Source organism: Phlebotomus papatasi, chromosome 1 (genome assembly GCF_024763615.1).
Source record: "Phlebotomus papatasi isolate M1 chromosome 1, Ppap_2.1, whole genome shotgun sequence".
NCBI lineage: Eukaryota > Metazoa > Arthropoda > Insecta > Diptera > Psychodidae > Phlebotomus > Phlebotomus papatasi.
Window position 1 is genome coordinate 5445113 of NC_077222.1, and position 17198 is coordinate 5462310.

Here is a 17198-nt window from a genome sequence, read left to right on the forward strand (position 1 = left end):
GAGATTTTTGTGTGGAACTTTTAGTGGAAATCGCTTTTTGACTTTCCGCGCACTGTTTTGCTCGCAAAAAAAAACTGAATACTGAAGTAATTATAAATTCAATGAATGAATAAATAATTAAATAACATTGTTATAAGCTTTGATTTATTCGTCGCGACTCCTCTTAACACTTATGGTCAGGAGAATCTCTTACCTAAAAGTACAATGTCTTATGTATTAGATCCCACAAAAGCTGGTAGATAATACCCTGATGGTTTTACCGTACCTAAAAGTACAACGGATTGCTCATAAGATCTCAATACAGAGAAATAGGAAATGTTCTGATGGCTCTAGCGTACCTGCAAAGAGAGGAAGTGGTCTTTATCCTAGCGAAAAAGGACCGCCTTCTTCTCTCTCCTTGTTCCAAGGATGACAAACACGTTTTGCTGAAATTCAACTAATTTATTTGTACAAAATTCAAAATGATTAAACAGATATTCTCGGAAACTTCAAGTGGAATAATAATAATAATTTTAGACCACAGAATTCTATATCAAGAAGGGAATTGGTATAGGAATCCCATATAAAAAGGTGTTGGATGTCCGTTGGTTGCAAGAATGATGATAGCGTCACCAACTTTCTTCTTCTCTTTCTTAAAATATCTTTCTTCTTTTCTTCTTTCTTAAAATATCTCAAAAAGTTTTAAAAAAACTTTCACGACGTCGCCACCGCCATTTGCGTTTTATGATTACAATATTTTGATATTAGTGAAAAATTGAATAAAAATACAATAAAAAACATTTTTGAATATTCAATGGGAGTGAATTGTGTTGTGGAGAGCTGTCGCCTGGACCAGACGAGACAATGTGGGGTTTCCTTCCACTGGCAAGCATAAATTCTTCGAGAAAAAACAGCATAAATCGAATGACTTTGTTTTCCACTTTAACTCTTTCGTTTCCTTTGGGACTCTGGGTACCCATGGAAAAAAGATTTTTTTTGGACTATTTAGAATTGATATAAATCCGATACTTGTGGATGATTACAAACTATAAGGATGTCCAAATCTAGGATATTTTTTGCAGGATCCTAATTAACTCCTGAGCTTTGATATATTTGGTCAAAAATCGTGAATTTACGATTTTCTGCTTCCTTGCAGATATCCTGACTTTTTTTTTATATTTTTAGACCAGAATAAGAAAAAACCTCTCGGGGCCAATAAGTATGACAACTGACAATTACAGATTACATAAATTCGAAAAACAATTTTTTCTTAAATTTTCATAAAACTTGTTCAAACTTTATGGGTACTATCGTCCGCAAAAATCTAGAGATCAAATGTAAGGTTATCCCGCCAATGCCCGCCATTTGCTTTTTGACACCAACTTTGTAAGAAAATTCCAAGCGGGAGCGATATTTTTGCCAATATGGCCGATAATTTTGACATTTGGCAGCGAGGGAGATTGCTTTTAGGGAAGTTTTTCCTATTCTTCCAGATTTTTGTGAATTCTGATTGTCCAGGAAGTGTCTTTTATGCTTTTGAGAAAGCTTAATGTGTCTACAATAACATCGTGTTGAGAGAAATGTGTTTTAAAGTTTTTTTGTGTGAAATATTTTGAGGAATCTGTTGGCAAGCAGGAACTTGATGTCTTCGTGACCACTTCCTGGACATTTCAGAAGATACTGGTCAATAATTCTACTTTTTTTTAGTAATCAACCTTGTACAGGAGTCACTTGACACTCAAAAATTATTCACAAAATTGATATTATTGGCTTTGGGAAAATTGAAGTTTGTCTCCTTTTCGTTCTTTAGGGGGCGAGAGTACCCATGAGTTTTCCAATTTCCCACAGGCGGAGAAAATCCTTTCTCTACAAAAGTATCATATGTGACCACTAAGACTTATGCCCTAGACACACTTACGACTTAAGCCGAGAGACAACTTAGTGGAAAATGATGGAAAACTAGTTTGACCAGTATTTCTAGTGTAATTACGCTAAGCCGTCTCTCGGCTAATCCTCAGGTCTGTCAAGACCCTTACAATAAAGTGAGTTTAACTGAAATTCGTTCGCTGGATATTTTGTGGTCCGGAAAGAGTTAAAACAAAAATTAAGAGTTTTAAAGAGTTCATGGCCAAGTAAACCGCTAAAAATCTTTTCTATTTCGTATTTATTAAGAAATAAATAGGTTAATCAAAGATCTAATCATTAAATGGCCACAACTGTTTTTTATTTACGAGAGCTGAAACAATATAATATTAAAATAATAAACAATTTGGAAAATGATTGGTATCAAACTCAAAAAATTTTAAAACAATAATAAGAAAAAAGTCTAAAATTCCTGCACAGTTTATTGAAAAAAACCTTCATTGAAATTTAGGAAATTTATAATAAATACATGGAAATTGTATTTTATTAAGTGAAATAATCATTTAAAAACTATTTCAAAACTTAAAAAAAACGCGATTATTTTAATTGCTCATTTTTCTATGTAAATTAATCAAACTCTCACCGGGAAAATACCAACCGAGAATTTTTCCCGGTTTTTGATGAGAAAATTTCGTGGATACCAAATAGGCGAGTTCCACACGGAGAGTTGATCTTTTCCCACAAATCAAACTCTCACGTCTGGAATAAAGCCCCAGCAGCCCCAGGCATGTCACGTCACATTGCTGTCAGTATTCCAGGCCCGTCCATCTTTTTATTTTCTGTACAGTCACCTTTTATCCCCGAAAAAAACAATATTTTCCCTTCAAAATGGTAAGATTTCCTTCTCAAAGTGTTATTGAATCTTTGTATTAACATCAAGTGTGAAAAATTAAATGTTTTATGGGGTGTTTTTGGGAGTTTTGGAGGAGGTTTCTGTGGCAACAAGAACAAGTGCCCCAGTGACGTCATCAATGGCGTCCGGCTGGAAAGTTTATTGGAATATCTTCCCATTTTTCAGATGCTTTTTATGCTGTTGTTCAGTCGTCAGGGAAAATTGAGGCTGCAGAAGTGGTATGTGGCGCATCCGGATAAGGTGAAAAAGAAAATTACGCGGGAATTGATCACAACAATCTTGGCGAGAAAGCCCAAAATGTGTTCGTTCTTGGAATGGAAAGACTGCAAGATTGTTTACAAAAGGTAAGGAGGCTCTGTCTTTTTGTTTTTTGGGAGGATTTTAGAAAGTTTATTCAACATTTTCAGATATGCGAGTTTGTATTTTTGCTGTGCGATTGAACAGAATGACAATGAATTGCTAACTCTGGAGATTATTCATCGCTACGTCGAGCTGTTGGATAAATACTTTGGCAGTGTAAGAAAATCGCTTTTTAGGGCATCAAAAAGGGATATTTCAAGGTTTCTTTTTCTTTGTTTCAGGTCTGTGAACTCGATATAATTTTCAATTTTGAGAAAGCCTACTTTATTCTCGATGAACTTCTCGTTGGCGGAGAAATGCAGGAGACATCGAAGAAGAATGTCCTGAAGGCTATTGCTGCCCAGGATGTGCTCCAAGAGGTCAGTACGCCTGATGATGCTTATGATTTATAGATCTCCTACCTCTCTATTATCTCTCTATAATAATCCCAATGTTTATCCACAAAACGTGCCGTCAACATTTTCTATTAATGTGTGTTAAAGGCGCATTTATTGCTGTTTCAAAACCTATTTGTCTTGTGTGTTTTCTCCTGCTTCTACATTTTATTTATAATATTTAAAAAAAATGGAATGCCAGTGTTCTATGGACTTTGTGTCTCTCAAGCTAAATTTATTCTATAATAATCCTTACAATGAAAACATTTACACAACTTTTCTGCATTTAATACAATTTTTAGATGTGTTATGAATGGGATTTTTGATCGCAAAACATATCACAACAAAAAAATGGGCAACATTACAAAGTCACACTCAGCAGGATATCAGGATAAAAAACTTAACACAGAAAACATGTGAGAGAATGTGTTGTGTGTACGTCTAGTTGATGCTTTTACTTAGAATAGGGTTTATTTTTATCAATCAAATCATTGACATTAAAAAGTCCATTGGGGTAATCACATATTCTAAATGCTCTAAATTCAAATGCTTATATCTCTGGTGTTTGTGTATCGAATTAAAAATTCTTGGATCATCTTGCGCAAAATTAACAGGTAGTTTAATCCTTATGGCCTCTACAGACTAAAGAAATTTATGTCAATATTGAAAAAAAATTCCCTAGACTTCTGTAGGAAAAACTCTTCAACATGGACATAAATTTCTTTAGTGTGTAGGCGCCATTAATCTGAGGAAGTTCTGTCAAAAAGGGATCCAAATCTTCCGAAAATTGCCTACATATTGGCAAGAATTTTTGACAAAAGGATGGTTTTTTGAAGATAATTTGTCTGCGTGCAATTTCTTCGAAAATCGTATCCAATTTTAGGTATTTTTCTTCAAAAGTTTTGCTTCAAAAATAAATAGCTACATTAGAACAAAATACATCAAAAACGTCTTTGATAGAAGTTTTGAAAGAGATCAACAAGATTCGAGATTTTTTTCTTGTTTAATTCCTGAAAATAGTGATGAAAATGGTTGTGGAAGTTTCTTAGGATAGTTATTAAGTAATTTTTAAAAGTAAATTCAAAGAAAAGTCCCTCCAAAACTGCATTGGATTCCATTAAAGCTTCTACACATTGGAAGCAATTTTCGTAAAAAAAACGATTTTTTTTAAGAAAATCATTTGCACTGTAGGTTGAAGTGTCAAAATTCTATAAAATGGAATTCGCATCAAAAAAATTGCCTACTTGGTATAAATTTTTGACAAAAAGATAGGTTTTTGAAAAAGAATTTGTGTAGGCAATTTCTTTCAAAAATCATACCCAATTCAGGGTAATTTTCATCAAAATTTTTTGAAAGAAATTACCCGGTACACATTGGAACAAACTTCATCAGAGATTTTTGACAGAATTCTTGAAGGAAACCATTGAAGGAAAATTTGTTGTTTCTTGCTGGAAAAAGTGAGAAAAGCGTTTGGTGAAGTTCCTTGCGATAGTATTTATTGAATTTTTGTGGCAAAAAAGTAAAAGAGTGTTTTTCTTTTGGAGATCTCGTTCTTGGTGGAATGTGGTCTAGCTTTGAAGGAACATTTTCTCTGATTTTTCTGGGATTCCTCTGTTGAAAGTGTTTTTGAGATTATCGCGAAAAAAACAACTTTTTTCATAGCAAACTGTGAATTCCTACAATATTTGTAGATAAAAATAAAGACAAAGCTTTGAGGTTATGTTCGCATATCCGGAAAGTCAATAGATATGCTAAAGAGTTCATTAATTTCCTCCTTTGCATCATTGTTGTAATCCATACGTAGCCACTGTACTGAAGAATACCTCAGGAATACACTGATGCATTAACTTCTGACAATTTCATGGAGAAAAGTCAGAGGAAATGTTTTCCTTCAAAGGTTGGATCGCTGGATTGGATTCCACGGGGAACGACATCTTCAGAAAAACACTCTTCCTTGTTTTTGGGAATTTTTCCACATAAATTCACTAAATACTATTTTAAAGAACTTCCACAAACATTTTTCTCGCTTTTTTCAGCAGAAAAACAACATATTTTCATAAAAAAAACAAGTACAGTAGACTCTTCGATATCCAGCACTTCGATATCCGGGTGACAGCTGCCAAACACTGGCGGTTGATATATTCAAAATTATTTTCACTAAACATGAAGTTTGTCCAGAGTGAATTAAAGTATTATTAACATTGTATCGAAGTTTTTAATACATAATTGTGATAAAAAATGAAACATAAGCACACCATGAAGAAAATTCTCTTTTTCTTTGTCAGACAGAAAATAAATTCACACTGCACAAAATAGAAAAACCGTTGATCATTCAAAAAACCTAAATGTCATTTTGTCCCCCAGTCAGCCGGATATCGAAGAGTCTACTGTACAAGAGCTTGGGAGATAGCAATCTGTCAAAAATTTTTGATGGAAATTCTATCCAAATGTAGAGGCATTTTTCTTCAAAAAATCCTTCAAAATAGGTATTTTTCTTTCAAGAATTTTTGAAATAATTCTTGATGAAATCAGATCCAATGTGTAGATATCCTTAAAAAATTGACATTGGGATTGGGAGCAATTTTCGTCAAAAATTGCTTGCTTTTTGAGGAAATTGTCTGCACTATTGTAGATAGAAAAACGTGAAAATTCTATCAAAAATGGAATTTTTGACGAAAATTGCTTTAAATTTGTAAGAGGTCTTAGGAACAACATCTCAGAAAAAATACTTTTCGCATTTTTGGAAAGTATCCACGAAAATTCACTGAATAGTATCCTAAGGTACTTTCACAAACACATTTCTTACTATTTTCATAGCAAGCACACAACAAAATTTTCATGAAAAATAATCCAAGAGTAGGGTACTTGGAAATATGCAAGCATCAAAGTGCTAAAAAATGTCTGAAGTAAAATAAATCTAATGTTCAGGCATTTTTCTTTGAAAAAAATTTAAAATTACTTTTGATGAAACCTACCAAAATGTGTAGGAACAGGAACGTTTAAGGACGAAAGAGTTCTTGGTCATCGAAAAGGTATTATATTGTATAGGGTCGAAGGAACACTTTGTCGAAGGACACTTTCAACATTTTGTCAAAATGTTGAAATTTATTCAATGTATCTAATAAAATGTAAGTAATATGGCGTTTTTTTTTCATTAATCGACGTTTTTCGATTAGTGATCAAATTTCGTATTCCAAATGGTACAGAGTAGAGTGTCAATAGGTCCTGACACGAGTTCTTGGAGCGTCAATAGATGTTCCTTTCTCCCTATTTGTTTTTGAAAAATCGGGAAATCGGAACTTTTTTAAAAGTTTTTGAAAAAATATGCATTTTGGGGACAAAATTTTGTCTTTAATCTCTATTATAAGAGCCAAGGTTAAAATTTTTATAGCACATAGCCAATCTGGTTAATACATTAAGTACTTATTAAGCACTTAGTAAGTACTTAGTTTAATGCAATGCCTCAATTTTAAGTAGATATAGAACATCTAACTGCTTACCAAATTTATGAAAATTAAATGAAAATGTATGAATAAAAATATGGGAACGTGCTCTCCCTTTGAACGTTCATGCCTTCGAATAATATGATTTTTTTTTTATTTTTCCTAAGTGGCATACACATTTCTATTAAATATTAGTTAGTTTATTATCAATTATTGATAATTATTTGATAATTATGTGTAAGTTTCTTAGGAAAATAAAAGAAAATTCACATTATTGGAAGGCATGAACGTTCGAAGGGAGAGTACTTTCCCCTACATCAGATTAACACAGGATAGTGGCTTTAGCAGTGATCCTATGAACTCTGCATATCTAATAAAATTTTAAAGAACAATAGTACTACCTTTATATTTCGCGCAAGATAATCAAAAATCGATCTATAAATTCCTAAGATATACTCATTAATATTCTTCTGGAGTCATTGGCAACTCTAATGGCCTTTTCTAGTGTTAAATCATACGGGACTTCTGTGCAATAGAACATGTTTCCATCATCTTGCCATTATCATCTAGATGGATAAAGAGAATAACAATAAAGTAGAAAAATTTTAGCATTTTCCAACCCCTAAATTTCTTCTTTTGCAGATGTACGACGATGACTTTTATGCATATGATTTGTAAATGGATTTACTAAAAACAAAAAATAATAAAACCTTAACATTTTTTGTCTTATATCAACAAGATACACACACAACACATTCTCCAGAAATATTTATATTAAAAAAAACAGTTTCATATTAGCAAGAAAAACACACAGACAAATTTGTTTAAACATTGTGGATATAAATTTAGTGGAAGAGCTATTTTTTCTAAAAAAAAAAGACAAGAAAATAATTTTATAACTTAGAGAAAAATATATTTATAGTAATTTATATTGTGGAAAAAAAAACTAAAAGCAAAAAAAATAACAAATGAAAAAGCATGAGAAAAGTATATTAGATTAAAACAAAAAGCAAGTTAAAACAACCAGAGAGAAATTGATTAAGTAAGAGGCTAATAGAATTAATGCATGCAAGCATGAAATATTCTTTTTAATAGCATTATACTGTATGCCGGACGTTTATTTTTTTTTACATGTTTTAAAACAAATCTACCCCCTCTTTCCCTCATTTTGAAACATGTTATATTTTTTTTTTAAAAAAAATCTATTTTTATCTCCTAACCCAAGAAAAGCAACATTAATTCTTTATTTTTGGAAAGCATAATAACATTAAAACAAAAATTATTGAGCCTGATATAGACAATGAGAAAGTTTTAATTAATTGTGGTGAAAATATCTCTTTAACAACTATTACTATTTTTTAATGCTTACACACATGCCACAGGACCTCAATGAAACACTCAATTAGTGACGAAAAAAGTGTCCTTTTGATTTCTTAACAAAACTAAATTATTCCTATTTCAAGATTTTATTGAGAAGTAAAAGCAAAAGAAAAGTCAAAGGATATGCAATTACCTGCTACTTTTGGGGTAATTGAATGAAGTTAATACACATATTTATAAAGTATTTCCATCTATTGCTAAAAAAAGAATATCTACTATTTATATCGGACCCTTATGAAGCCCCTAACCTTTTCCAAGTAGTCAATTTGAGCCAAAATCCTTTCCACCCACCAATGTTGCCAATCAAATAACTTTGGGTGGAATAAAAAAAATAATATAATTGAAATTTGTAGTCTAGTCTCTAGTCCTTTTATCAGCTAGTTTAAAAATGCAAGAAAAGCACTCAATATATTGAGAGAGAAAATTCTATTTAAATAATAAAATTCACTGCTAACATCGGTTACAATATTTTCGTGTTTTGAAAATTAAAGTATTTCAGCTTGAAATAAAGATATTTAGGGTAAGTGTGCCAAATTTCGGCATAGTTGCATGCAAGCGTCAAAGTCTTAAGTTTGAAATGTAATATTTTAAATTCAAATTGATTTTTTTTTATTCTTTCTTCTGAAAGAGTGTTGCTTGGAACCTTGTAAAGAGTTTACCGTCTTTATTTACTCTGAAATAATTCTTAATACATTTTAAGATGAATAAAAATATAGACATAGCTTTGGTGCCCTATTTCGACCACCTTCGTTCTCATAGTTCCTTGCCCTTCGGGAATTCTTTCAATATCTTTTTCACGTCATCTCGTTTGCCGAAGCTACATTTTTTGTTATTTTTTTGCATTGTATAATCTCTAGAGTACGTAAAATCTAAGAGTTCATGGAAATTTGAGGAACAGAAAAGGTGGCCGAAATTGCAAGCTGGCCGGAATTTGGCACACTTACCCTATATAATTAAAAAATAAATGCCATAATTTTGTTTGTAGAATAGACGTCATAATTCTAAAGTGTAATGAAGTTAATTTGTTTGTGTTCAAATTTACGAAGTTTTTGTTTTATTTCAATGATAGAGGAGGGCTTTCAGGCTTTGAACATTTCATATTTTTCTCGGTCCTTTTACGTGTGACGTAATATCCTAAACATACGACTTAAACCGAGGTACGTCTTAACGTAATTATAATCAAAATAGTTATCAAATTGCATTTCCTTGAGGTTCTGACTAATCCGTCTCTTGGCTTAAGTCGAGAAACGGCTTAATTCATCATTAATTTGATTATAATTAGGTTAAGCCATACCTCGGCTTAAGTCGTAATACGGGCTTCAGACCTAAGGCTTAGCCATATGGCCTAACCTCTTTAATTTCTTATCAATCAAGATTTTTTGGAAAATTTTCACTTAAAATTAGACAATATGGGAAAGTGATCCATTAAATCATGGAAAACCAATGAAATTGGTTGTATTTTCGAATTTTGAGATCACCGAGAAGTGGGCTAAGCCTTAGGTCTGAAGCCGGCATAAGTGTGTCTAGGGCATAAGACTAGCTATTAATATATATTATCATAGATTGGTTACATTCATTAAAGGAATCTTCGAAGCCATAGTAGGTACGAAGCCTGAAAGCCTACCTCTACTAAAATTATCCAAATATGTTTTTATCTACAAGAAAAGAAACACATTGACATAGAATTTAGATCATAGCAAAAATGATCCTGTAACAGTTGATGAGCCAAAAAATATGCAAAAGTCGTTTTGTAAAGAGGAAAGCCAGTTTTCTTTCTTAAAAATGGATTGTTAAATTGAGGATGCATAGTGAGCCCAAATAAAGGACTGGGTTTAGTTATCCTGGAAGGACCGCCTCACTATAATCCAAATTTAATTCAATCTGACGAACAAAATATATTCAAAAATCCTTAGAAAAGAGAAAGGAATATATTGTTGCAACTTTATAGAATACAGCTTCGCAGAAATATACCAAATAGACAGAGTTAAATTTTTAAAAATAGCGCTAAGTTGACATAACCTAAAGGACAACTCGAAAAAAGGTTTGTAACATTGTAGCCAACAAAATTCTTTGTTAATTTTGACGAACGGATATTATTCTTCAATTTGACAAAACTTTTAGCTGAGTTTTCATATTTTGTCTTATATTCTTTTGGTAAACTTTTTGGAATATTCTTTTGGTAAACTTACAACACGAAATAACAAACCTTTTGGTTAAAAGTAGTATCAAACCTCGTAACGGCCCGAAATAGTGATGTTTGGACGCCTAATTTCTGTGTTTGGTGTCTGAATTCCTGTTTTTGAAATCCCTTTTCGTAGTTTCTTGTGTTTTAAGTTTGCAGAAAAGAAAATTTTAAGCTGTAAATGCGTCCCTATATAGCTATATATGCGTCCCCCTTATTATATCCGGCGATATAATAATCGTTTTAACCTAGAACCTAACGGAAATTCCTTACAGCCCTAGCCTTGCCCCTAATAGACTCAAGCTCATCCTTGAAATGGTAAAGGAAATTAATGCAAGAAACTTCTAATAAAGCGATCCTATACCGCCAAATTTTACGGACTATATTTTCTCTGAGATAAGAATCAAAATTTAAGAATAGGGGGAAGTGGGGCTACTTTGAGCTGTGGGGCTAGATTGTTATACGATTTTTTCGCATACTTCTAATGCAAACTGGGCTTTAGCATGATGTAATTTAGATAGACAAAATAGTTGTGGATATAAATAAAATAATTGTAAAGACCAGCTTCATTTAGAAATAGCCAAAAAAGTCGTATAACAATCTAGCCCCACGGATCAAAGTAGCCCCACCTCCCCCTATAGAGATTCCGTAGGTGCAGGTGACGTTGGTCTCTGTTAAAGTCTTCGTCCTCTGCTGTTTGTAAGCTTTTCTTTTTGATTCTAGTATTTAAGGATGGTCTCCACCGATCCGATCAATTACAGAACGGTGATAATAACCATCATTAAGTGATAGAATTAAAGAAAAGTATACGAACAATAGGGGGCAAAGTCACCTCCGGAGATCAAAGTCAACTGCTTCTACGGTAACATAATAATAATAATAATAATAATGCTGGCACAACATTCCATGAAGAAGCAATTTTCGTCAAAAATTGCCCTTTTTTATATCTAACGTTTCTGTTTACAAGGATAGGAGAAATTTTCTTTAAAAAAGGAATTTTTAAAGGAATTACTCCTAGTGTGTAGAGGCCTTAAAAGAAGAATCATCAAGAATTTAAGTCAGATGTAATGCTTTATTTAAAAAAATCTCAGAAATCTTGCCTTTAAATAAATTAGACTAGTTAAGCCATTAGATAAACTCAAGGTCTGAAGCCCGAATTGTCATCATTATACGAGTGTTTTGGTTGAAGGTTTAACCTCTCCCTATCGAATGGATCAATTTACCCTAATTTGCTTCCTATGAAATTAGAGTAATATAAGTTATTTGGCTAAATCTTTTGTCTGAATACTAGCTTCAGACTTCAGGTTTACCTATATGGCTTAAATGCTTTAATTTCTTATCAATCACGACTTTTTTGAAAAAAATTACTTATGATTGGATTATTAACGATAAATGACATATTAGGTTCTCAAAAACCAATACAATTTCTCGCTATTTAGAGTTTTGAGACTTTCGGAAACTGGGCTAAACCTCTAGTCTTATACGGGCTTCAGACCTAAGACTTAGCCATCTGGCTTAATTCCCCTAGTTCTTAATCAGGCACGATTCTTTAGAAAATTGTTGTTTAGAATTGGATTATAAGGGCAAATGATTAATTAGATTTTGAAAAATCAATAAAATTGTTTATTATTTAGATTTTTGAGGCCTTCAGAAACTGGGCTAAGCCTCCAATCTGAAACCGGCATTAGGACCGCTTTAGTTAGGGCCAAAAGTTTAAATTCTATGCCGATCTTTAACGTCGTTCTATGTTAATATGTTTCTACGGTTTCTACTATTAGCTGAAATATTATTTTTCAAAATTTTTGAAGTCTTTCTGCCCTAAATTTTTCTTGATTAAAATGAACTAAAACTGTTAGTTCAAATGTTAGCAGTGTATTTATCGTAAAAATTGTAGATTTAAGGTGTACTCCTCAACGGATAGTTTCAATTTCCATGTCAAAATTACAAAAAAAAAGAAGAAAAACAGTGAGATACATTTATTTTTAAAATTAAACAAAAAATTGTGTTACTATTAGAAAAATTATCATTTATTTAAAAAAAAACACACATTTTTTGGATTGAATTATTTTATTTTCGAAATAAATAAACCAAACACTGCAGAGTTTAAAAAGTTCTTCTGCAATTTTATTCCATTATTTTTCTGTCTCTTGTGTTTATTTTTATTCCAAGTGTAAATAGACCCCTTGTTTTTTTTCTTATTTCATTTTGAGTCCATCTCGTGAAAAGCTGTTTTACTAAAGGACTCTATGGGATCTTGGTGTCTCAATATTAAAAAAACTACATATCATTTTGGCAATGAGGTGATCATTAAATATTAACACAATTTGTATAAAGAAAAAATAATCATTTCATGGAGTTAAAAAAAATTGTTCGCATTTTGTGGGTCATTTGTACAGAATATTCTTCTTTCTCTGGGAAATTAAATTAAACAAAAGCCTCTAATTTCTCTTCTTAACCTACATTCTGTTTATGCATCTTCCAAACCATGAATTTGATGTTAATAAAAACCAAATTTCATTTGAATTCAGGACGAAGCAGTTGATGGAGCATTAAGAGATATTGGATTGTTGTAGGGCCACAGAAAAGAAAAGAAAAGAAAAAAAACAGAGAAATTGCATTGAAACTGTGTTTTACAAGAGAACAAACACACAGCTGATCACTCGTCAAAGACGCACAAAATGTTTCTAACAAATCGAATCAGTCATAATTTTGTCACTAAAATAATTACCATCTTAATCGATAATCTCACGTGCAATTTTGCTGAAGATTAGAGAAGAAGAAAAGAAATCCTCAAAGTTACCTTTTTTCCATTTTTTACATTAATTATTTTTTAAAAAACGAATTTATTAAAAAAAAAACATTTCTTGCCAAGTTTACAGGGGTGTAACAGTTTTTAGTAGAAAACACTAGAAGATTTATTTTACATTAAATTTATAAGAATATGCTTGGTGAAAAAAAGACCAGAAGTATATGGAATAAAAAATCAAAAGAAAAACCATTGAACAGTATTGATTTTTTTATTTAAATTCTAAACAAAGGAATACATATTTTGTAAATAAAAAAAAATAAAAGAATAACAATGTAAAAGGGAACGCTCAAGTGCTTTTGTTTTGTAAAGAAAAATCTTTGGAAATTGCGAAATTTACTGTCCAAATAATTAAAAAGATTCAGTTTGTTCTCGATAAAATATAAAAGAGATGTTTACAAACCAAAAGTAATTGTGCGTTGCCCATAAGAGACAGAAATTAATAGATAATGAGCCAAAGTGAGTTTAACACTAAAACTAATAAAGTTTGTAATAAAATATAGCTAACAAATTGCTTCTTTCAATAATGTTTTAACAGATTTATCTATCTTCTCTTAATTTTTTTTGAAATATTTTTTTCTCTTTTTAACTTAATAAAAAATTACTAAACAATTTTTCCCTGAATTTCCGAGAACAATGTCCAAAGTCTAGACTTTTCTCACCTAATTTAGGGCATCGAATAAACGAGCTGTAAAATAGAAAATTTAATCAGCGAAAATTTTAAATGGTCAGTAAAAAACAAACAGTTGAAACTTAAAAACAGCAGTATTTTATTAAAAATGATTGGTAAAAAATACAAAGTTGTTTGTAAAAAAAGCGATGGCAAAGCGTCTTAGCTTTGTATTATCCTTTCGCATGATTTTTTGGTAGATACCGCTTAATACCGATTACATTGATTGATAAATTAAAAAAAATATTCCAAAATAAGAAATTCCTTAAGAAAAGTACGTTCGAGAACAAATAAAAAATAAATCCGAGAAAGGTACCAGTTTACGGATATATGTATTACCGATTCACTACTGATTGGCTTCGTTCAGTAATAACCTTTCGAAGAGACAAGGCCACTCCAAAGTCAAGCCAAACCTATTCGAAAATCTACCGAAAGCCTAAAGTGCAAGTTCACGTACTCGCCGCTTTAGCGCTGTTTGTTCTGCCATTTTGAATTTCGATATTCTTGACACTTCAATCGTTAAGAATTCAACAACAGTGTGCAAACTTTTGCTGCAAAAAGTGAACTTTTGTGTAGTTTTGTGGAATTTCAGGATGGCAGAACGTTTGAATTGCAATTTTATAAAGATAAATGTCTATTTCATAAACTTACTCACTTTTGTGTAACTCGTCGGTTCAAACGTTCGAACTTCCAACGGGTTTTTAGGTAATTCTCTTAGATTTATCTTCGAATCGGTAAAGGAAAAACCTCAACCGGAGAGAACTCTCAAATCGGGAAGGTTATTACTGAACGAAAGGATTAAGTCCGATGCAGTCGGGTTGGAAATTTCAAGATCTTTGAAAAGAATCCAAATTTAAGCAAATCGGTTGAAAAACAGGGCCTTCAAAGTGGTTAAACTTTGATGTTTGAAAATTCGATATCAAAATGGTTTTCGAACGTAGGTGTCCAAGGACGAAATATTCGCCGTAGGAATTGTTTTCAGAATAAACCAAAAAAACATGCTTATGGAGGGAAAAGAAAAAAGACTGTCCTAGACAATGTTGACTTTTATGGGGGGTCATCGAAAGTTGAAAAAAAAGTGGATTATATAAGTGCTCTCTCTATGAGTTCAAGGAGTAAGGCTTAAAAATTGAGCTGTAAATTTTAAAACAAGCAGTACAAATATTCAATTTAGTCAGCAAAAAATTAAAAGATGATGAACAAAAAATAGCAATAAAAATAAAATGTTATCAGTAAAAAATAAAACTTGATCAACAAGAAATTGAAAAATGAGCAGTAGAAATATTAGAGTTGACCAGTGAAAAATTAAAAAGTTTTGAACACAAAAATTAAATTTGGTTAGTAATGCCTCTGGCACACCTAAAATTTCGAGTAAATCGGTATAATTTCATGGAATCAAAATTCGTGTCATTTTCTTTCTCAAAAGATTTGCATCAAAGTTAAATTGCACTAAATTGAATTTGGTGTGATGTTCAAAAAAAGAAGAAGAGTGCAAAAGAGTGGGATAGATATATGCTAAACTTTTATGAAAGAAAGGGATGTGAATTGAACTGAATTTGATTGTTCAATTCAATTCAAATTGAACGTTCAAAAGGAGAAGAGTGCGAAAAAGTGGGATAGACATATGCAAAGCTATTAAGAAAGAAAAGGATGTGAATTTTGACTTTATGAAATATTCCTGATCTAAAAGGTGTGCCGGAACAATAAAAATGAAAATTTTCATACATTTTAAAGTTTATTTTAATTTGTTTGTTAGTTTTTGAATAAGATAAGTAAAAAAGGAAAATCCAATATTGCTGACCGATTTTCACTTTTTATACTATAATATTTAATATTTCTACTGCTCATCTTTTAATTTCTTGTTGACCAAGTTTTATATTTTACTGAGCAATTTGTATATTTTTATACTGATCGATTTAAATTTTTTACTGACCGCATTGTTTTTTACTGCTCATTTTTGGGTTTTTAATTGACCAAATTTATATTTTTCGGTCTGCGGCGGCAGACATTTTTGATCGGGAAAGTTTCTTAAAATCAAAATTAGCATAACTTTTCTTTCTCATATGTTTTGCACATGTTTTTCTCATTTTTTCGCACTTAAAATTCGATTGAACTAAATTTAATTCGGTATGATGTTTAAAAGAAGAAGAAGAAGAAGAGTCGGAGAGAGTGGGATAGCCTTATGCATATCGTTTGAGAAAGAAATGGACGTCAATTTACTTGATCTAAAAGGTGTGTCAGACCCATTACTGATCATTTCGAATTACATTATGTTGATCAAATTTTAATCTTTTACCTCTCATTTATTTTTTGCCCTAATTTAGCCCCTTCAAAAAAAAATAACGAGCTTGAAAGATTTGAATGTGTAGTGGAAGTTGTTCTTTAAAAAAAACAAAGAAAAAAGTCTACTTTTAATTTTTCCTACCCAAATTATTTTGTGTGTAGTGTAGTGCTAATAGTTCTTTTACCCAAAAATAAAAAAAAAGAATGCAAGCAAGAAGAGCTTTAAAAAAAGAATAAAGCAAAAAAATGGTAGATGAAAAAAGTAAAAGAAATTGGAATCCAAACAAGGTATGTAAAATTTGTCAATAATGAGTAATTAATTGCATTAATTGTAGATGATAATTCAGTAAATAACATCCTTGTTTTGATTCTGGTTTTCTTAGTGGCTTTAGTCAATTAATCCTTTTTGTTTAGAACTAAAGACTTATCACACAATACACTTGTAATCCGATCATTATCATTTGGGTATCATCATTAACAAAACATTCTTCTCTCAATCTCTTGTAGGAGGAAACACCTCAAGGATTCTTCGATGATCATGGTTTGGGATAATTTTCTATCTCTCACAGCGGACACAAAAAAAAAGAATAACAAAGAAAACCATTTTGGGAGAGCCGGATCAATTCCAAGTAATTTTCAATAGTATTTTAAATTTATTCATGACTTGAAAGCAAAAAAAAACCAAGAGAGAACAATCAAGAGCCGAAACCATAAGAAATCATCCTCAAATTCATATCACAGTGACACTCAATTGCTCAAATCGAGAGAATAGTTAATTCCATGTTGAATTGTGTTATATTTTTAATCAAAATTGTGATATTATTCCTCAATAATTTTGCTCATTGTTGGAAAAATATATAGAGGAAAACTTCTCGAATTAACTTTTACCTTCAATTTTTAAAGCATTTTACCCCTCTCTACCCTAAAAATTACGCGGTATTTGGC

The 17198-nt window shown here is 31.5% G+C and overlaps 1 protein-coding gene across 5 annotated transcripts; it reads left to right on the forward strand.

Annotated features, from left to right (window-relative positions):
* Positions 1 to 2626: 2626 nt before the first annotated feature.
* On the forward strand, positions 2627 to 17130 carry LOC129798568 (AP-1 complex subunit sigma-2). 5 transcript variants are annotated; one of them, XR_008751435.1, is made up of 6 exons: positions 2627 to 2733; positions 2921 to 3099; positions 3163 to 3271; positions 3337 to 3474; positions 3792 to 3924; positions 7575 to 7698. XR_008751435.1 is itself a non-coding variant. In XM_055841774.1 (5 exons), exons 1-5 carry the CDS (start codon positions 2731 to 2733, stop codon positions 16803 to 16805), a joined length of 474 nt encoding a protein of 157 aa, XP_055697749.1. In that variant the 5' UTR covers positions 2627 to 2730; the 3' UTR covers positions 16806 to 17130. The 5 variants fall into 5 exon arrangements, 3 of the variants coding, with proteins under 3 accessions (XP_055697749.1, XP_055697750.1, XP_055697751.1); XR_008751434.1 differs by having other exon boundaries at positions 3792 to 3905; XM_055841774.1 differs by lacking the exons at positions 3792 to 3924; positions 7575 to 7698 and adding an exon at positions 16761 to 17130.
* Positions 17131 to 17198: the final 68 nt, after the last annotated feature.

Bases quoted from the DNA above. Each gene is read 5' to 3' on its own strand.
- LOC129798568 (XM_055841774.1), top strand. The intron at 3,100-3,162 runs GTAAGGAGGCTC...CAACATTTTCAG, and splicing joins TGCAAGATTGTTTACAAAAG to ATATGCGAGTTTGTATTTTT. The intron at 3,272-3,336 runs GTAAGAAAATCG...TCTTTGTTTCAG, and splicing joins TGGATAAATACTTTGGCAGT to GTCTGTGAACTCGATATAAT.